Raw genomic sequence first — 20690 nt, forward strand, 5'->3', positions numbered from 1 at the left:
CCTTAGCTTGTCATACTGGGGGTGGATCAGGGAATTTTCAGGAAGAACTTTCCCAGATATGGAGGGAGAACTGAAAGAAAATCCTAGGAAGTGCAGAGCACAGGTGCTGGTAGTTTCCCAAAGAACACGCATCAACTCATGAGACCCCCATAGCCCATCCCCCTCCACGTGGCCGTTATGAGCGGGCAGAGATCCCCACGCCGGCCCTCGTGTCCAGGGTCCTGGATTCCCCTCCTACTTCCCACCGCCGTGATGCTGAGGCCAAGGCCGGGAAAGGTCACATGTCGCCTCCCCAGTCTCTTGCGGGCCCAGCTCAGTCCCTGGTGAAGGGTGTTTTCTTTCCCATTCGGGGTCACTGCCGTCCCCAACACAGCCCCAACTGTACCAAAACTACACACCCCCCGCACAGGGGTCACCCACACGAGCAGAGGCACGGCAGCCTCCCCGGGGCGGATCGCCTCTCCTGCCCTGGGATTCTCCGGGCGCTGTTAGAGGGCCCTGGGGTCACCGATGCCAGTTCATTAAAAGGGAGGCCAGCTTTCCAGCAATCCCAGATTGCACCAAAGCCAAAAACCACGGTGCTGCGATTATTTTTGCTGCCCTCCAACTTCCTGAGATTTGTGCATATAATCAAAAAATAACCATAAGTCCCAAGTTCTCTGCAGGGCTAGAGGCCAGGCTGACGTCACACTCTCCCGCCGGTACCGGGACCCCGGGCCGCCTCACTCCAGAGTGGCAGCGTTTCTCCAAGGGGACCAGTTCATTTGTCCCCGTCCCCAGATGCGGGGGGGGGGCACTTTTCACCCCAAAGCAAAGCGACGTCCATCATAATTCAGAGAAGCTGGGGGCCCCAGGTTGCCCAGTGTGAAGCCAGAAGGAAGTAAACGCTTCATCTTTTGTGACAGGACGCGCTCATTCTACTTCATTCACTCTTCTGTCTAGAAAACTTGCTTGAGGTGGGCGGGGCTGGGGTCCATGGGAGCACCTGGGCCAGCTGGGCTTTGGGGGACCCAAGACGGGGGTACGGGGTGGTGCGGGGGTCTTCAGGCTGGGCACGAGCCCCTCGCCTGGTGTGAACCCGACGGTCCCGTTCACTATGTGAGCCCTCCATCCACCAGGGATGTCCCTGGGGGGAACCCACCTTGCAGGGGAGTCCACAGCCCTGCCCTCCTCCTGTGTCACGCCCGCATCTTGGTCGAGATTATTCTCTGAACAACCACGGGGCCGCCCTCCGATGGCCTGGGTATCAGGCAGGGGCTGGACCCGGTCTAGGCACGTCTCAGCACATCGGTCCTGTTGGGCCGGCATGTCTGCTCACCTGCACCATCACCGTGAGCCTGACCATGCACGCGTGTCCGCACAAACGCTCAAGTGTGCCCGGGGGGCCGGCACACCTGCGGCCCCTCCCCGCTGCATACAAGCAGCGCTGGGGGTGGTGGGCACTGCTGTCTACACAGGCTGGCAGTCAGCGGGGCCCCGGTCAGGTGGGTGGGCAGCACGAAACCTTTGCGAAGCTGTGCGCCTCGGTGCCCGCCGGCGGGCCCATCGCCTGCCGCTCCGTGCCAGCTCCGAGGGCCGGGCTGTCAGGCTGCAGTGGGTGGGCTGCCGCGAGCTGGGCCCTGCTTCCCTCTGTCCCCCAGCTGAGAACGGACAGGCTGTCAGTGGGGGCACGGGAAGCCCCGCTCCCGCTCTCCCCCTGCATCCATCACTGGCTGAAGATGACGCAGTGGCTGAAGATGGTGACGCAGTGCCTGACGGCCGGCAGGGGGGCCTGGGGGGGCCTCTGGGTCAGGCCAGGGGGTGAAGAGGGCGGTCAGTAAAGCACGAACCCAGCCCTGTCCGTCAGCAAGGTCCAGACTCTGTCCTTGCACTTTGTCGTCAGCCAGGCCAGCCGGAGCCAAGAGGGCTAATGGTCCCATTGGCGCCGTTTCACGAGGTGGGAACGGTTTCCACCAGACACTTCAAAAGCTGTAAGTGTCCCTGAAAGTCCTTATCTGGTGTTTAGGGAACCCCAGGTTGGGGACCACAGATCAAATTTCACATGCTTTCCCTGAGCTGCCAACCAATAAGAAGGCTGAGTCCTTTCGGGAACTGGGTCTGTTGACCCAGAGAAAATATCTATTGAGACTTTATTGGCCCTGCAGGAATTCAGTGCTGGGAGAGGGAGGCAAAAGACCAGGAGCTTCCTGAGGCCATAGACCAGTGAGATGGCCTCACCTGTCCACATGCTGGATCAGCCTTGCTGCAGACGTTGGGCGAGGCTGGTTCCCTGAGCTCTGCAGCCACCCGAAGAAAAATCTCTGGGTGGCAGCAGGCTCTACCCGCCAGACCCACAGAGCACACTGGGGCCTGGCTACACCAGTCCCCCCTCTGCTCAGCATCAAGGGGCACTGAGGGCAGCTGGGCAGTGCTCAGGGGTGCCCCAGCTGCCATCCAAGTGCCTCGAGAGGGAGAGCCCAGCAGCAGCTTCAACCGGAGAGCCAGGCCCGGGCACGCCCTGTGGAGGGTTGTTATCCCTTTTGTTAGTTTAAGGAGACACACTAGTCTGTCTCCATGGCTGCGCTACACTCAGCAAAAACAAGATGGCTAAATCAATAGCCTCCAATCTTTGCCGAACACTTTAAGAAGGAACCATTGCAATGCCGATACGTTTGTGTCCAAAATGACATTGACTTAATCTGACTTGTGTGGGTTTGTTGAATGCTGCTACTGGACCAGCAGAGCAGAACAAGCCCCCCGGGGGAGGGGGGGAAGCTTGCCCACTGAGCCCGCACATCTCCCGAGCTCTATCCCCGCTCTACACTCCATCCAGCTCCGCCCCCCAGATCACGCTCTTGCAACTCCAGTTTCCAGCCAGGGGGATGCTCTTCTTTGGGGTCCCACCTCTTGTTTGGGGACTCCTGAGGCCCCAGATTTGACCAGTTTCTTGCCAAGCACCTACTCTGGTTCAGAACAAGCTGGATGTCTTCTCTTTTTTTTAATTTATTTATTTTAATTTATTTATTTTTGGCTGTGTTGTGTCTTTGTTGCTGCGCGCGGGTTTTCTCTAGTTCCGGCGAGCGGGGGCTACTCTTTGTTGCAGTGCGCGGGCTTCTCATTGCGGTGGCTTCTCTTGTTGTGGAGCACGGGCTCTAGGCGCACGGGCTTCAGTACTTGCAGCACGTGGGCTCAGCAGTTGTGGCTTGTGGGCTCAGTAGTTGTGGCTCGCGGGCTCTAGGGTGCAGACTCAGTAGTTGTGGCCCACGGGCTTAGTTGCTCCGCGGCATGTGGGATCTTCCTGGACCAGGGCTTGAACCCGTGTCCCCTGTATTGGCAGGCGGATTCTTAACCACTGTGCCACCAGGGAAGCCCTGGATGTTCCCCCATCCCGCTGGTAACTCCCTTCGTTCTCACGCCGTAGCCAGAGGCATGGCACCCAAGGGCAGAGCTGAGCCGGTTCCACGGGCTTCAAGCCTCTCAGCGGGCGCCCACTGCTCTTAGCTTAAAGTTCAAACTCACCCACCGGCTCACAGGCTGTGACCCCTGCCCAGCCAGGGCAGCTGCCTCTCACAGCACACCTGGAAGGAACCCAGCGCTCACAGTGCGGCCGGGATGCTCCAGGAGCAGACAGCACAGGGGCCAGGTGGCATCGCTGTGGGGCGCCCACGGGCTGGGGCAGGAGTAAGAGCAGGATGGGCAGGGGCAGCGGCGCCACCCGCGCTCCTGTGACTTGGTTGGTCCTCAGCAGATGACAGAGGGTCACCTGCCCTCGGCCCCAAGGTCCCCCGGTAACTGTCCTTGGGGAGGCTCCCAGGGACCCCACTCCACTGGACCTTCGAGAGGGTCGCCTCAGACTCCTCGGTCCTCAGCGAACCCCCGGGGGCTGCGGGGCACAGCAGCCGTGGGAAGGGGTGCCAAGGGGGGTACTCAGCACAGTTCGTGCCAGCCTGGCCTCCCCGAGGAGGGGGCAGATCTCCACGTGTGGAGGGGCTCAGGGAGACCCCGTGCTGTACCTACCCTTCCTTCCCGCCCAGCCCGTCCACCCACCCCTCTCCTGTTCCTTGTCACTGTGACGATGACAGCAGAGGAAAACCCACAAGCCAGAACCCCAGCTGAGGGAGCTGGGAGCCTCCCGCCGCAGCTGGCCGGCAGATCAGGGCTCTCGTGGCTCCAATGCCACCCTCCATCCCCGCCGACCATCTCTTGCTGATGGGTGCTTCCTGCCCTCTCAAGGCCGTCCCAGGGCCACCCTCAGCGGGTGCGGCCCAGACCAAGTCACACGGTGAGGTCCCCTCCGTCCTGGGAGAGACGCCAGGCCCACACGAACCCCAGGAACCTCGCAGGGACCGGGGAGAGGCTGTACCTAAAGCTGACAGCCCCGCCCCACTGGGGGCCTCTGATAACTTGCTCCTGGCCCCGCCCTCCCACACTTACAGGACCCCAGGACTGGCCATCTGTGGCGGGTAGCAGACACTGAGGTGGGAGCTGGCCTCTCGTGCGGCCAGGCCGCCGGGACAGGCCCCTGACCCCAGAGACCCCTCCCCACCCAGCAGATCTGTAGCCTGGGCCCGAGGAGGTGGGGAGAGGTCCTTGCTGTGGGCTGTGCGTGGACAAGGCAGGCTGGCCCCTCACAGCAACACCTCGTGAAAAAGCCACAGTCGTGGCTCAGTGGACACAAACACCACAAAGAGACAGGCTGCGTGTGCTTTTGACACGTTATCAGTTTTTATTTAAAAACATGCTAAAAACATGGCGTTCCGTAAGCCAGGACCAGGAGGAAGGAAGCGCACAGATACGGCATCGCAAGCAGAAAAGTGCATTGAAACCAGCACGCGCGTCCCCCCGCTCGGCCATGCTGCCCCAGTGGGCAGCGTGTGGGCACAAGCCCCAGGCCTGGCCCTCGAGGGGCCCGGTCCGCGTGGCGAGGCAAGGACGCGGCCTGGACTTGGCCTCGTGGCGGCGGAGCGGGGGGATGGGAGAACAGGAACGCAAGAGGCCGGCCCTGAAGGGCCGAGGGGCGGGGGAACCTCAGGCACCCGGCTCCCGCTCCGTCCTGGCTGGGTCGCTGCTGTTAGCACCTCCACCAGTGGTGGGCAGGGGCCGGAGAGGCGGGGACATCCTTTCCATCCACCTGGACCACTCTTTGGCCACCAAAGCAAGGACGGACGGCCATCTGGTCCAAGTCAAACCAGAACACCTGCATGAGGGCCTGGGGTGGGTCAGCAACCTTTCCAGGGTGAGGGGCCACGACGCAGGCCCACGCTGGAGGGGAGAGAGGAGAGGGCCTCCAGCGGGGGAACAGGGGTCGGCACCTGCTGGGGTCCCCAGGGGCCGTGCTCAGCCCTGCTGGCTCACCTCCCTTGCGAGACGGCTGCAGAGAGAGGCCGAGTGGAGACAGGCACTCCCCTGACGTCTGCAGGACCTTGGCCTTGGGAGTCAACTCCGTAAACCGCCTGCATCAGACCCCACTGAGCTAACTGTGACCTTGGCAGGGGAGTCGCCAAGGAGGGGTTTCCCTCACGTAGTGCTGCCCTCGAGAGCAGGGTCGGGAGAAACCGAGCAGGTGCTGGGCCCCATCACTGACATCACACGGCGCAGTGGGGACCGCTCTGCACGATGGGCGAGGGCCTGGAAGGAGCCCCCCCCGCCCCCGTGCGCGGACTCGGCCGAATGACGGAACAGCCAAGCACAGGGTCAGGCGAGAAGGCAGTTTGGGGAACTGTGGACAAGGCTCTGTGGACAGACGGACGGGGCAGGGGCTGGCGGGAGGAGGGGGCCGGAGGACGCCCCTTGAAGCCCCAGAAACATAAGATGCCAGCGAGGCCATACACCACCAAGGTGCTAGGCTTTCGCTGTTGATTTCAACAAAAATTTTACATTGCATTGATAGGCGTGAACAACCCCCCCCCAAGATAAACCCACCATGCAGCAGTGCCACCGCGCCACTCGAATGCTTGTTTGTGGAGGGTCCCTTGCGGCAGAACGGCGGTACGTCCTCTCTGGGCTCTGCAGACCTGGGCTCCCGGGAAGGCAGGGCCAGAGGGCGGGGAAGGCCCGTCCCCTGTGGCCTCCACCCACGGCCCTGCCCACAGGCTTTCCCGTGAGCACCCCACTCCCGTCTCAGGAGGTGGTCTCTGCTGTCCCGCACCCAGAAGCTCGAGGCCTGAGTGCACCGAAAGCTCTGTACTGGTCCCAACCGTCTTGTACTTAAGGGAGAAGGGGGCTGCTGGCTGGGTGGCCAGCTCTCAGCTCTCGGAACAGACAGGTGGAGGCTGGGGAGGAGACAGGGCCCCCCATCCAAACAGTGCAGAGCAAAGGCAGCGCCCAGGTGAGGCCCACCTGGGGAAGTACCAGCTGGTGGGGAAACCTTTCCAACCTCAGCCCCATGGACTCTTGACTTATTTCATTAACTGCACAACTTGCTTAGACCAGCGTGAACCCTAGTCGGGGCACCCCGCTGCAGTCAGATGCCCCTCAACTGTCCATCTCCAGGCCCTGACTCAGGCTGCTTTGTCCTGGGGCTACCGTAACAGGATCCCGTCCGACCTCTCTTGGGTCTCAGGACTCTTCCTTGGGGTCGCAGAGGACGTGATCCCCAGTCACCTCAGCATCAATGAACCCCAGGGAAGGAGATGAGGGTCCTGGGACCCGGGTGGACATCTCTCCCTCCCTCCCAGCAGGGAGTCAGCAGCCGAGTGACTCTGGCTGGACCGATCACGGCTCCGCCCTCCCCTCTGGTGGTCGTGGGTCCTCTGCCGCTGTCTGAGCAGCTCCACGGAAGGACCGCTTCCCCTTCCAGAAGCAATGTGAGAGAGTAAGCAGCGTCTGAACTAGAGAGGTATTTGTCCAAGAGTTTCTAGCAGGAATGTCTGTGAAATAACGTGTTTGCAGAACCTGTCGCGGGAATGCCCGCAGGGGTGGAAGGGGAGCCTCCCGGGCCCACAGAGGGCAGGAAGGAGGAAGAAGGGAAAAGGAACTGCTCATCAGTGACGCATAAGGACCCACGAGCGCTCGACCTCGCTCCCAAGCAAAGCACCCACAGCCCCCAGAGGACCCCCGGCCCAGGCCTCTCACGCGGCCTGGGCCTCAGCAGACGCTGCACCCTTCAGTGCCTCCGTCTCCCCTGCCCCTCCCAGGCTCCCTGCTCCCCCACCCTCAGTGCATCCTGGCGAGAGCCTCCTGAGTGTGCACAGCGGTCTGTCCTGACAGAAACCGGGTGGACACGCCCTGTCCCTGCCTGTCCCCACCCTCAGAAAGAAAATCAAACCGTTACAGAAATCAACGCAGTAAAAAGTTATAAATCAGAAAGCTAACCCTAAACTTATCCAAGAGATAGTATTCCTGAATAATCATAATCAGAGTAAAATAAAATAGAAAAGTTACACTATAAGGTATAAAAAGCCTGGGCGAGATGTTTCCAGGGGCCCGGCCGGGAGACGGTCAGCCCCGCCCGCGTCCGCGCACCCGCTCTCCGGGTGGCCAGGGGCACCGGGGCCTCCGCCGCGCAGTCTCTCCACCGGGAGGGAGCCCTGCGCCTCCCGCCCCACGCCACGCAGGGACAAAGTGTCAGCGGAGGAAGGACAGGGCAGAAGCGCACTGGTGCCGGGGGGCTCCCAGAGCACACCCCCCGCCCACCCTGTCTTCTTTGGCAAATACACAGGAATCCGGGCACCCCGGCACCCCGAGGTCTCTGCACCTCCTCCCTGGCCTCCGCCCGCCGAGAAGGCTGCAGCGGGCGGCGGGGAAGGCGGGCCGGGGCGGCGGGCGCAGGGGTCAGCAGTCTGGAGGGTGCGGGCAGGCGACACAAGCTGAAGGCCTCTTCCCTGGCGCAGTGTCCACGGGGCCGGGGCGTTCGGCCGGCCCGCTCAGGCGTCGTATTTTTTCCCAGTCCGGTGGATGTGCTGGAAGAGGGTCATGGAGAAGGCCATGCCCAGAATCTGAAAGACACGGGGAAGGCCTCAGAAGGGGGCCACGGGCACCCAGAGCGCGTGAGGCAGCCCCCTGCAGGATGCAGATGCTGGCGGAGTGAGGACGATGCAGAAAAGGGGAGGCCTCACGTGGGGACCTCGGCCGCTCGGACTGTCCGTGCGGGACGTCACCGAGCTTCGAGGCCCAGAAACCTGCTGTTTCAGAGCGCTGCGGTGAGGGCAGGACCTGACCCTAAGTGGCAGCCGACGGGGAGCTGGGGGCGTGGGGGTAGCGGCAGGACGTTGACAGCCCCCCGCCTCACTTCCACGGGGTCCTGGGGTACATGGCATGGCGTCTGACCGCTGCTCCGTTGGGAGGACGTTACCACTCATCTGGGTCCCCTCAGCCCCCCGATCCCGAGCGGAACAGAACATGCAGGAAGCTAGCCTGCGGCCTCCCAGGCACCAGCACTCGCCGTGGCACTCACACTCAAGGTCTGCCCGTGACCTTGGAGACCGAGGGGCCCAGCCTGGCCCCTGCGTCCTGGTCCAGTCCGGGCTGCAGGCAGCCCCGAGCCGAGCCCCACTCTCGGCACCAGAGAGACCCTTGCTCCCGTGAGCCCGTCTTCCGTCAGAGCCCTGAGCAGGGACAGTGGCTTGTCTGCTAAGCTCGGAGGCTTGCAGATGACCAGACATGGTCCGGCCCGTGGGGTTTAGGGAAGAAAGAGGACCTCGTGCAGGAGCTCATCTCCCCGTGGACGGACCAGTCAGGGTCAGGTGGTCACCAAGGGTAGGAGTTACACACAAGTGGGCAAGGGGGAGCCCATAATGCTCCCTCAGAAAGGCCGGGGGCTCCTGCTCTCACCACGTCAGCCTTCTCTTCAAGGAGGGAGCCGGGGGCCCCTGCGAGTCCCCCTCTGTCACCCACGCTGGGCCTCGCACAGCACGGCCGCCTGCGAAACGCTGGCTGAGGGCAGCGAGCCCTTCCCGAGCACCTCCCCTGTGCGACGTGTCGGGTATTAAACTCACATAACGCTAAGAAGCGGCACCTGATCACGCCCACTACACGGATGTGTAAACGAAGGCACAGCGGCTAAGCCACTTGCCAGGTCGCACGTATCCCACGGGATGGGGCGGACCCCGCGGAGGCCGCCTGTAGGCCTTGCTCACAGCTGATGCCTGAGGACTCCCCACCGTTCAGTTCAGTCACAGGGTAAACGTCCTGTGCTGTGGGGACAGGCGTGTCACAGGCAGACCCATGGGGGCCTCCTGCGGTGCCGGCACAGGCCCCGGGGGCGCAGCCCGGGCGGGGAGGGGCAGGGCCCCCGTCGGTCCTCTCTCCCTCGGGCCTTGGGGCTGGGCTGCCCGAGGCTGGACGGCCCCCTTACCTGCACAATCAGGATGCACATCCCCACCGTGCCGAGCACGTGTTTATTGTCATCAAACCACGTCTTCACCTTCTCGTAGCAGCCCTGGGGAGCGAGGACCACACAGCTTCAGGCGCTGGCGTGACCCCCTCTGCGCCTCTGCCCCTGCCCCCGGCCCCGGTCCTCTTGCCTTAGAGCATCTCCCCCAGGGGTTCCGCCTACAAGGCCCCACCGCACAGCCCCAGACCCCATTCCCCCCCGACCTCCGACGCCCCCAGATGTGGGCCCAGATCCCCCACTGCCCACCTGCCTTCTGGCTTCAGGCCTGTGCATCCCCGCCCGTCCCACATTAAGCCACCTCGTTGGTGGCCCGGGCCACCGTCCCCAGGCTGTCCACCGCACGGACCCCTGTGGTGGGGTGGGGTGCAGCCTTACCGTCCTCCACACGGGGGCGCTGCTGTTGCGCCCACAGCCCTGGGAGTTCTCCATGCAGCAGCGGTCGGGAACCGTGTTCTCCCCCAGCACCGGGTACCAGTCTGTGTAGTCGGTGACACCACAGCACCGCATCTGCAGGGGGAGGGGCCCAGGGTCAGAGGGGCCACACCCGGCGTCCCCGTTGGGCTTCCCCTGTCACTGGGCCCCCAGGGGAGCTGCCGCATGGGGTTCAGCCTTCTCGTCCCTTCTTTGGGCCTCAGCCGGGCCCAGGGGAGGAAGTGATCGCTCCTTCCTGGAGGCTGGATGGGGAGAAGGCAATGTCGCCTGCCCTCTGAGCTGGGCGCTGGGCGCTGGGCAGGCCGCTCAGCCCTCCGCTCGCCCACCAGCCCCCTGGCTCTTGGCTCTGTGGATCGTCCCAAGCTGGCTGTAGCACCCTGCCCCCTCGCGCTGTGCTAACTCGTTTCCTCTTAGAACAGAACCTCTTGAGTCATGACAAGGGAGGCAACCCTGCTGCTAAAATAAGCTGTCGTTCGTGCCAAAGCTTCAGAAAGGAAGGGCTTGGACGAGGTGCCCTCTCGATCATCTGTCCTTCCCAGCTCCCCGGGCCCCGCAGCTGCAGGCCACGTCCAGGCCCTGCTTGCCGTCCTCCCCGACCCCCTCACCCCTCTGCGGCTGCCACACGGTGTCTGACCCAGAAGGCCGGGGTGCCCAACCGGGTCCCAGAGTCTGAGGCCAGGCCCCGCCCCCGCACCCAGCACGCCCCTGCGCCCAGCACGGCCCCGCACCTCGGCCTGAATGATGTTCCAGGCATTCTTAAGGCCCACGTTGTTCTCCGAGTTGTACAGCAGCAGGCCTTCCTTCAGGTCCTTCCTGGCGTTCTCGTTCACCTGGCAGGTGAGGGCAGACTCAGGTCGGGCGAGAGCAGGAGGCCGCCCCGCTCCCCAGCTCTCCCAGGTCGGCCGGGACAGCTGGCCACAGCTCTCCCGGGCGGGGGAGGCCCGCCAGGGGCCGGGCGGTGACCCTGGAGAGCCTAGCTCTTTGGGCCAGAGCTGTGACACAGAGGTGGGGACAGCCCAAGCACCTCAGCTGCCCTGGTCCCAGGACCAGTCCCGCACAGGCCACCCTGCCTCCAGGCCACGACACCCCCCAATGCTGCCCCTGTCGGGACACACCCTGGGAACCGCAGGGTGCGGATCAGCCATCCCAAGCGTGGGCCCACCTCTGCTTTGTCTGTGAAGTTGGAAAATAACCTCTACCTCTGGGATTGTGAGAGCTAAAGGAAAGGACTCCTATAAAGAGCTGAGAACAAGGCTGGCCCGCAGGGATCTTGCAGTATTATTCGTGCCTCCTTTTCAGAGATGCAAAGGAACTACTGTTACAAATCCTAAGAGTGCCTCTCCCTCTCAGCATGGCCTGGGTGCCTCCTTCAGAACCCAAGGAGAAGATGGTAACACGGTTCTGGTACAACGCACCCAAAGGGCCCACCGAGCCCGAAGCCCGCGCTTGGCCAATCGTTCCTGGTGGTCCCAGAAGAAGTTCCCCAACTTTGCAGGGAACCGTCCAGCCTGGCGGGGTCGCCAGGGGTCCCCGCTCCACCCTCCTAAACCCCCGGGGCAGCCTGGGAGCAGCTGTCTGTCCCCAAAGGTCTCTGGACGTGGACTCACAGCTGCCTCCACTGTGAGCCCTATGCACTGTCACCTGGAAGGTTCCCCTGTGTTACCAATAGGTTACCCTCCTATCACCCAGCCCAGGCACCTAGTGAGCTCTGCATCCATTCCCCACAACTGTGTTTGAATACTCCCAGTGACGGGGAGCTCTCTGTGCCAGAGGCCGTCCGTGGCATCCCGTGGTCTGTAGAGGACTCCACTTCCTAAGACTACACTAGGTAATGAGCCCCCACCAAAACCTCTCCTCCGGGCCCTTCTTAGCTCTCCTCTCCTCACAAGTATGAACTGTCACCGCTTTTCCTCCGGCTTCCCAGACCCAACCCCAGAGGCAAGGAAGTTCCATACGCCCCCTCCCCTCCTGGAAGGCTTACCTTGTCCGTGTAGACAAAGAAGAGGATAATTAAGATCAGCTCCGCCAGTAGCGTGATCAACAAGACGATGAAAAACTGCAAAGAGAAGGTGCAGGCGTGGGCACGTGGCAGCGGTCCCGGCCGGGGATGGGGTGCAAACGGGGTGGCCGGGGACAGGTAACACCTAGACAGGACTTCCCAGGTACGGGAGAGGCCACGGCTCCTGAGGACTCCCAGATGGGGAGGGCAGGGAGAGGAGGCAGACACCAGTCAAGGAGTGGGAGGGGCACCTAGGGCAGGGCAGCCAATCATGAGGAAGAGGGGTGGGGTCAGGCAAAGACCATTCTAGGAGCTACTTCTCCGGGCTCAGTGGGCACCCAGGGGGCTCAGGGGCTCAAACGCAGGGCGATCCAGCGTTCAGAGGGCTGGGGGGTCTGGGGTCCAACTTACACTCAGAAGGAGGCACCTGTTCTCTTTGATGGCGCCCAGGCAGCCGAGGAAGCCCGTCACCATGACGATGGTGCCTATGGCAATGACGAGGTTGGCTGCAGACAGCGATGGGAAGCTGGGGGAGAAGGTGGCGAAATTGCCTTGGGACACGGAGAGCCAAACGCCCACTCCAAGCAGTCCACAGCCACAGAGCTGGAGAGAGAGGGAGGCCTGTTAGCCCGGCACTGCCCTGGTACCCGTCTCCACAAGACTCAAAGGACTGCGCGTCCCTCCACGGCCCCCACTTCCCCCGGCCCCAACCGTGAGACACGGACAGGGTGTAGCGGGTGGTGTGACCTGCACAAAGCCCCCAGCCTCTCCGCGTCAAACGGGATGGCACCAGCTTCTCGAAGCTCAGAGGGTCACGTCAATGAGGACAAATTAAACAAGGCACAGGGAAAGCACGTAACAAGTACGGAAGGTCCTAGCTGCACGTGCGTGGCCATGGGGGTCCCACTCAGCAGAGGAGGGCCTGGCGCTCCAGAAGGAGGCGGGGAGGGGCCACATGGTCATGGAAGCAAGTGAGGCGTTTAGGAGGGAACCGCCGAGCCAGTTTCTCAGAGCCAGACCCTGCGGTGACTGGGTCCTGCTGCCCTGACTGGAAGGGCCACCTGTCCACGGTCCTCAGGAGCTGGAAGAACACATTTCACGCATATGGAAACAGAAAGGGGCTCCCTGGCCTGGCTGAGGGGCTGGCCGACGCGCAGGGCACGGGTCCGCCATGACCTCACCATCCACCCCAAGGAGCAGCAGCCGCCCCGGCTGGAACCCACTCCGCTCCACGGCACCCCTGGGGCTGCGATGCCCGCAGCTGCAGTTTCCCATTCCCAGGGCTGCACGTCTCCACAGCAGCCTTGTTTTACACTCCATAAGCTGACACCCCCCCGCTCCCTCCAGGGGCTCAAGGATGTCTGCGGGGTCTCAGGAGCTAGTCAGTCGGTCGACAGGTATTTACCGAGAACCTACAGCACAGAGGAGCCACAGCCACGTTAGGGACCTGCCTTCCCAGGGCCTTGGCTCGGACCAGACAGGAGCCAGGGGAGGGCAGCATCCACCCCAGGCCGTATGCATGGGGGCCAAGTAAGTGGCACAGAGTTCAGGGGGCAGGGGGAGGGGGCAGCCCCTCAGGCACGTGCACGGGGCAGGTGGGGAATGAGACACTACCACCCCACTTCTGGACCGTTGTGAGACTTGGAAAGAAAGAAGGCCCGTGAAGAGGGTGACCAGGGCCAGGCGCCGGCCTCCGGGAGACAGGTCCCGAGCCGGGCGCCGTGCTGCGGCCCCCAGGATGCAAGCCCGTCTCTGCTCTCGAGCTGCCCCCGCTCCGGGGAGCGGACACGTGGCAGCGAGGGCCAGGCGGCCACACGCAGGCGGACAGCGGGAAAGCCAGGTATCGGCAGAGCTGCCCAGGAGACGACTTCCTCTCTCATCTGCTCCACGAACTGGAATGGAGCTCCTACTCATTAAAGCCGGGCCCTGCTCTAAGCACGGGGCAACGGTGGCAATGGCGCCGGCAGAGACCCGTCCTGGGGAAGAGGGGACACACAAGCAAGCACACGACAGGCTTCCAGGTGCCGAGAAGAAGAACAGTCAGGATGAGAAGGAGTGCGGGGGCAGGGGGCAGGGAAGGCCCCTTGGGAAGGTGGCACTTGAGGAGAAACCCACAAGAGGGGAAGTAAATATGCACGCAATAAGCGGGGGAAGAATGTTCTAGAGGAAACAGCAGTGCAAAGCCCTGGGTGGGGGGAGCCTGGCCAGCCGGGGACCAGAGGTGACAGAGTGACAGTGGTGGGGGACCGGCGGGTGGGACCTCGCAGGCACCGGGAACGAAAATGGTGGTGTTCTTGATGGGATGGGAAGCCCGGGAGCAGGACAGGGATGTGATCTGTGGTTTCAGTAGGTCACTCTGGCTGCTGTGTGGAGAATAGGGCATCGGAGGGTGAAGTGCGATGGGCGAGCCATCAGGACGCCACTGCCGTGACCAGGGGACCAGGCGGGGCTGGAGGGACCTCCAGCGGGAGGTTGTGCAGGAGTGCCGAGAGACGGTCCAATTCGAGATGTATTTGGAAGGGCTTGCTCGGCTTCGACTCATGAGTAGATTTTGATAAATGAGGAGACGGAAAGGCAGTCCAGACGGGGCATGCCGAAAGAAGCGGGGCTATTCCCGCGCGTCACTAAACCGGCGACAGCTCCCAGGGCTGCAGAGATGGAGCCGGCCGAGCGGAGCAGCTGCTGGGGCCCCACGCCGTGGACAGCCGCCCTCGCCCCGTGCCCTGCGGCAGCCCTGCTGGAAGGGGGCCGAGTCCGCGGTGTGGGCACACCAGGCCCAGAGCGGCCCCCCACCCAACGGGGCATCCCCCCAGCTCAGCCAGGGACTGGGTGCCACCCACACCCGCAACCACCAGGTGGCGCCCCAAGCCGGGTCAGAGCTCTGGGTTTGCAGGGAGGCTCAGAGACTTATCCAACCTGTCGCTGACCCTGCTCAATCCGGGCATTATCTGTGCTGCCGGCTCAATTTTTCTTAGATTCATCACACCATGGAAATTCATGCTCTCCATGCTGAAGATCTATGGCTCTAAAAGCCAGACCCTGGAATGAAAAAGAGGAGACCCCGGGCTTCCCTGGTGGCGCAGTGGTTGAGAGCCCGCCTGCCGATGCAGGGGACATGGGTTCGTGCCCCGGTCCGGGAAGATCCCACGTGCCGCGGAGCGGCTGGGCCCGTGAGCCATGGCCGCTGAGCCTGCGCGTCCGGAGCCTGTGCTCCGCAACGGGAGAGGCCACAACAGTGAGAGGCCCGCGTACCGCAAAAAAAAAAAGAAAAAGAGGAGACCCCACTGCTGCCAGGTCACTTGCTACAGGCTGGGTCGCTCGCTACAGGTAGGGAGCCTGGCCTTGGGACCCTGGAGCCACAGGACGCCCTCCCACCCTGCACTGGAGACATCGGGCCCCTCGGGACCATCCCCGGGCCCGGGAAAGTCCTCAGGGTACTCGCACCACTTTATATAAGGGACCTCAGCATCCACGGATACCAAGGGACGACTGTCCGGCTCCCTCCCAGCAGCCGGTTCCCACCAGGAGTGGGCCCGGGAGGGTCCCCTTGTGCCTCCCCTCCCCGTGTGCCTCATGGACAGGGGCCCCAAGTGGGAAATCCCAACAGCTCAGAACCTCCAGGAGCCAGTCACCTCGGTGACTTCAGGCTCCCCAACCTCTGACCTGCTGTGCCAGCTCCTCACAGCCCACCGGGGAGGACAAGCTGCTCCCCACACCTCTGCTTCCCTCTCACTTCCTGTCTGAGGTCACCCTGCCCCGGGTAAGTCTCAGGTAAGGCCTGCTGCGGACAGCAGGGCAGCCTCCACCGGCAGCCTGGACCCAAGTCCCGCACCTTCCTCTCAGAGCCACACACGCGCCCCCGTCCCCAAAAGGCCACTGCTGAATGAATGAGGCCCTGCAGGCAACGAGAGGCCCTGCTCACCCCACATCCTCAGCCTCCTGCTGAGATGCAGGGACCCTCTGCTCCCGTCTCTGACCCCAAACCAGCAGAGCCCCCAGACCCTAAGTTCACAGACTAGGACATCACACTGCCAGGCCCAGCCCGGGACCTGGCTTCCCGGCATTTGACGCAGAGCCCCGGCGCCACCCCCGCTGAGCCCCCGACGGGTGAGAGGCGCCAGGCCGCTGCCTCAGTCCCAAGCCCAGGTCCCGGCCACGCGCCCCTGCCTTCCTCTGGTCTCCGTTTTTCAGCCCAGCCTGCAAAGACCTGCCTGAATCCTTTCCCTAAAATGCCTCCTTCATTATGCTGCTCCCGTGTGACCCTAAGGTTCTTTCCCTCTCTGCGGCCCAAAGCCCTTTAAGATGTGGCATCTGGACTAGAGAATTTCCCAGCTCAGCCAAGCCTGAGACATGCTGTTCTCACCCCAGTCCGGTGGTCCCACCAGAGCAACTTTACTCCCAGGGGACATCCGGCAATGTCAAGTCTTTTCTGTTGTCACAACTTGGGGCGAGGGTGCTACTGGCACCTGAGTGGGCAGAGGCCAGGGACGCTGCTAACTGTCCTACAGGGCACAGGGCAGCCTTCACGCAACAAAGAGACATCTGGCCCCAAATGCCAATAGAGATTGAGAACCGCTGCCCTAGCCCCCTGCCCAAGCCAGGTGTCCACCCCCCAGCTACCAACTCACAGAGAAGACAGACACCCGAGGAAGAACTGGTGTGTCCCTCCAGGGTGGGGTGCGTCCTAGCTCTGAGAGGGACACGCACGGAGGAGGACAGCGCTGGTGAGGGCCGGGGAGGGCGGTTAGGAGGCTGATGTCTCGGGGTGGGGGCAATGGCAGCAGACAGGGTTTGCTGGGCGGCAGGGCAAGAGGACAGGAAGCCACCTCTGAAGCCACAGAAGGGGCAGGGAGGGCGAGGGAGGGATGGGAGGGACAGGGGGAAACCACCCCACACGGGGTGGGGGGGGGGGCGCCCGGCACAGGAAGGAGGCGGGGCCTGCAGGGGCACAGCCAGAGCTCAGGGCTGGAGAGCTCAGCTGGTGGCATTCGGGGAAACTGGCTTCCCAAAGCAGAGGGCTGTCTCAGACACAACCAACTAGATTCAAGCCCCCCGGCAGGAAGAAACCCAGGGGCGAGGCGGGGTGACTCAAGCACCAGGACCCAGCCAACCGACCGACCCAAAGGCACCAGCCACCCTGCTGCGGTCCGGGCCTGGCTGGCACTCCTCTCTAAGCAGAGGCAGGCCCAGGGGCCACCCTGACCACCGAGCCTCCCTGCCCCTTGCCCCTCCCCCAACCAAGGGCACTTCCAAGTATTTTCCACTCGGGCTCCAAATGAACCCCCATCCAAAGGTGAGCAAACCCTTGGCATTTGTCCGTTCCCTGCTCTCTACAGGGACCAGGACCTGCTCTGTATTGTCCATTACTAAATCCCCAGGGCCTAGAACAGCGCCTCCCCTTGGCAATGCCCATGGGTCTCCCTCCTCCAGGCTCTCTCTTCAGAAGGGAGAAGGTGCAGGACCCTTCAGGGTCTCAGCATCTTCCTCGTCACCCTGGGTCCATCCAACAGACGCACAGCATGCAGACTGAGGCCCGCAGGCTATGGCCTCGTTTATCAAGTCTGCTGTAATTAGCCAATACCCCCAGGGCATTTCCCCATCTTCAGCTGCAACCACACTGATCTGTGGCTTTAATACATGTTCCTGCCGTGTGTCCTTATGTATTTTTCACACAGCACCCCAGTTCTCCGGGAGGGGAACCATAACCTCCCCTGAACAAACCTCCCCCCTGAGCTTCCTCCCTCACTTGCTTAGAGCCAAAGGGTAGCCACTGCCTGTGTCCCCCACAGCTGCCACCATCTCCCCAACGTGTAGGGAGGCCCTCCCTGGGGTGACCTCCTGTTCCAGGGCTGGACATCCCTACCTGGCCCTCTGTGTAGACGCGCTGCCCATCTCCACAGAAACACCAATGCTCCCAGGCCAGGTTCACGTCTCAGCCCCTTCTCTACCATGGTGGGGCCCAGAACATGCCTGGATACTGCAGAAATATTTGTTCCATGGATGGATGGATGGAGGGATGGGTGGAGGGAAGGATGGAGGGAGGGAGGGAGGGATGGAGAGATGGAGGGAGGGAGGGAGAGATGGAGGGATGGATCGAGGGAGGGATGGAGGGAGGGATGGATGGAGATTTGGAGGGAGGGATGGAGGGATGGATGGAGGGATGGATGGAGGGATGGATGGAGAGAGGTATGGATGGAGGGAGGGATGGAGGGAGGGAGGGAGGGAGGGAGGGGGGGGGGGGTGGGAGGGGTTGGGAACAGGACCATAGCCAGACACACAAACCCACCTGAAAAAGAAGGCCCCCTTTGCACCCTCTTCACCACCCCCATGCCAAGTTCCCCCACAACTCCCCTGTAGCCCCTGTTCGCCTGTTTAAGTCGCCTTCTCTACCTGCCCCATCCCCTCAGAGCTCAGCACACCCTCCGGCTACTTTCATCCCCGAGGCCTCTGTGTCTCTGCAGCGCCCCTGCCCCCCACGCTCTCTTCGCTTTGCAGGAGCCCCTCAAATCCTTGGCCTCAGCATGCCCCCGTGTTCTCTATGAGTCAGGGCCAAGTGCAACGTTTAACAGCATTTAATAAATTAGTGGATGTGGAGAATAAAACAGCAAACAGAAACGACTATAATTTCACAGCCAGTGTGCTGGCTGGTAACGATCCTGCCTGGCCCTGGGAGAAGCCGGCTGCTAGGAACTTCATCACGCGGAGAAGGGGGAAAGGTGTCAGCGCGAGGACTGAGGGGGCGGCTACATCATGTTTCAGCCACCCTTGCCTCTTGGCGGGGAGGTGGGCTGCAGCTCATTCAATGTCACGGCCATAAAGGGAGATGGGGGCCTCCGGACAGTGCTTCCAATTCCACACAGAAGGGACAACGTCACAGGGACACCTTTGCCAAAGCCACCCGGAGACAGAAGGACCAGGGCACAGAGAGGGGTGGGCGCCCGTGAGAGGGCTCCTCTGTGCCTGGCCCCAGGGGTCCAGCCTCCGCTTGAGCACCCCAGGGTCCTGGTGCTCACCAGCCAATAACACACTCTGTTCCTTTTTTGCACAGCTCTAATTGGTCAAGAATTCTTCCTTATTAACTCAGGAATCCGCTTCCCCAGGGCTAACGTGCGTCAGTCCTAGTTTTGCCCGCGAAGCCGACCGAGATCCAGTGTGGCAGGACCTGAGGTTCTTGAAGGCCTGTATCTAACAAAATCCATTCCCAACCTTCTCCTGGCCCATAAAAGGGCTTTTAGGGCTCTCACCTCTGAGTCACCCTCCACTACCAAAAGTTAGGTTCCAGCTCCAGAGGGACCAGCGCAGAGGGCAAGACACCACTCTCCCCTCCCGCACTCTGAGCTCTATACCTCTAGTAATCCAGCCTGTGCCACCCCTGGCTTGGCTGGGAGCCACAGCACAGGTGTGGTTCACATTGAGCTTGCGCATGACTCAAAGCCAAACAGCATGGTTCCTCGGCCATTCTATTTTTAACCCCACACTTTCTCTCTCAAAGCCTCCAATATCTTCACAACTTCACAGCCTCCAATATCACCAGCTTGCAGAGGTGATAGGGAGATCACACCCATATTTCCGAGCCGAATTTTCCTCCGAATAAACACGACATAAAGCATTTGCATATCTAAAACCCAGTTACATTTTGATTATGGCACAATGTGGTTATTTGGCTATCTAAAATGGTTCTAGTGGGGAGCATTTAAATGCGGCCAAACTTCGGGGATGCTGTATTTGGGAGCTGCTGAGTCTCTGACGTTAACAAAGCTCTTAAGTTACATGCTTCCCGAGCCCACTTCTCTCCAGCGAGCTTTGCAGGGACATCGGGAACATGGGAACCACGCCCCCAATTCACTGGCATACCCTATCGGTTGAGAGGGACTCCTGCTACAATACCTCTTGCTATCTAAGACTCTTAAAAGTGGTGGGGATGAAAGAGCTGAGACGGGGGGAGACCCCTCTTGAGACCCTGAGGCCAGCCCTTCCTCCCTCCAGTCAGTTAGGGTCCTGGGTAGGGGTAAATGCAGGTACCGCAGCCTTGGCCCCAAGCTGGCTGCACAAAGGGCCTGGCATCCTCTGACCCCACTGGAGGCAAGGGAGGAGACTGGCATTGCTGAAGCACTGCCCACCTGTGTGGGCTTCCTGGCCTGGCCTCAGTATGGAGGGCACCTGCCCTGCCTAGGGGCTCACACCAGCCAAGGCATCTGTGGGACTGCAGCGTGGCAAGCCCTGTGTCTGTCCCTGGGCCTCAAAGGCCAGGGCAGGGGTGCCAACAGCAGGCCCAGTCTACGAGTCAGCTGATGCCCAGGGAGCAAAGGGCAAGGACTAGAACTGGGGAAGGGGGTCTACCTTGGGCTCTCCCAACATGGCCCCTTTAAAACTCTGGACTTCCACACCGTTCCTGTCTGGGAGAAAGGCTTGCAGGGCAACAGGGCTCACCTCCCCTACCTGCACCTGCACCCCAGTTCCCAGGCCATCTGGGCTCCTCAAATCGGACAGCGGGGCCCAAATCGACCTTCTCGGGTGCCAGCCACGGCACCTCAGTCTCGGACTGACCACAGGCCTGCTCACTCGGTGGGGAGATGGAAAGAAAAGGAGGTGGAAAGCAGCTCAGAGCCCCCAAGGGGGCCCAAGGAACAGGCCCAGATGGACCACAGACTGATGTGTGGTCAGGACGCCAAGGAGCAGCGGGTGCTACAAAGCCCCTGCCAGCCTTGTAAAGGGGGCGTGACCACTCACCAGTCTGTCCACACTGACCCAGGCTAAGTGGCGGCCCTTCCAGGGTGGGCCCACCAGGCTGGCAGAGCTGCACGTGCTTCCTGTTCAAGCTGGGGTGGGGTGGGGTGGCTGCAGGGGAGAAGGGACACGAGGGGAGCACTGTAACCCAGGGTTCCCAAGCTCGCTCCACGAGGATGGAGCCCCTGGATGGCGGGGTTCTGCTCCCCTCGGGAGAGC

At 62.1% G+C, this 20690-nt stretch overlaps 1 protein-coding gene across 1 annotated transcript in view; it reads right to left on the bottom strand.

The window, feature by feature from the left end:
- Positions 1-7844: 7844 nt before the first annotated feature.
- The window catches only part of TSPAN9 (tetraspanin 9), a 77098-nt gene continuing 64252 nt past the window's right edge, over positions 7845-20690 (bottom strand). Inside the window, exons 2-7 of the mRNA XM_065887337.1 lie at positions 12156-12347; positions 11727-11801; positions 10474-10575; positions 9689-9820; positions 9275-9358; positions 7845-7916 (exon numbers count right to left, since the gene is read on the bottom strand). Of these exons, the coding sequence (XP_065743409.1) occupies positions 7845-7916; positions 9275-9358; positions 9689-9820; positions 10474-10575; positions 11727-11801; positions 12156-12347 (657 nt within the window). The remainder of the gene's footprint in view (positions 7917-9274; positions 9359-9688; positions 9821-10473; positions 10576-11726; positions 11802-12155; positions 12348-20690) is intronic.

The sequence above is a fragment of the Phocoena phocoena genome, chromosome 11, assembly GCF_963924675.1.
Source record: "Phocoena phocoena chromosome 11, mPhoPho1.1, whole genome shotgun sequence".
Classification (NCBI taxonomy): Eukaryota; Metazoa; Chordata; class Mammalia; order Artiodactyla; family Phocoenidae; genus Phocoena; species Phocoena phocoena.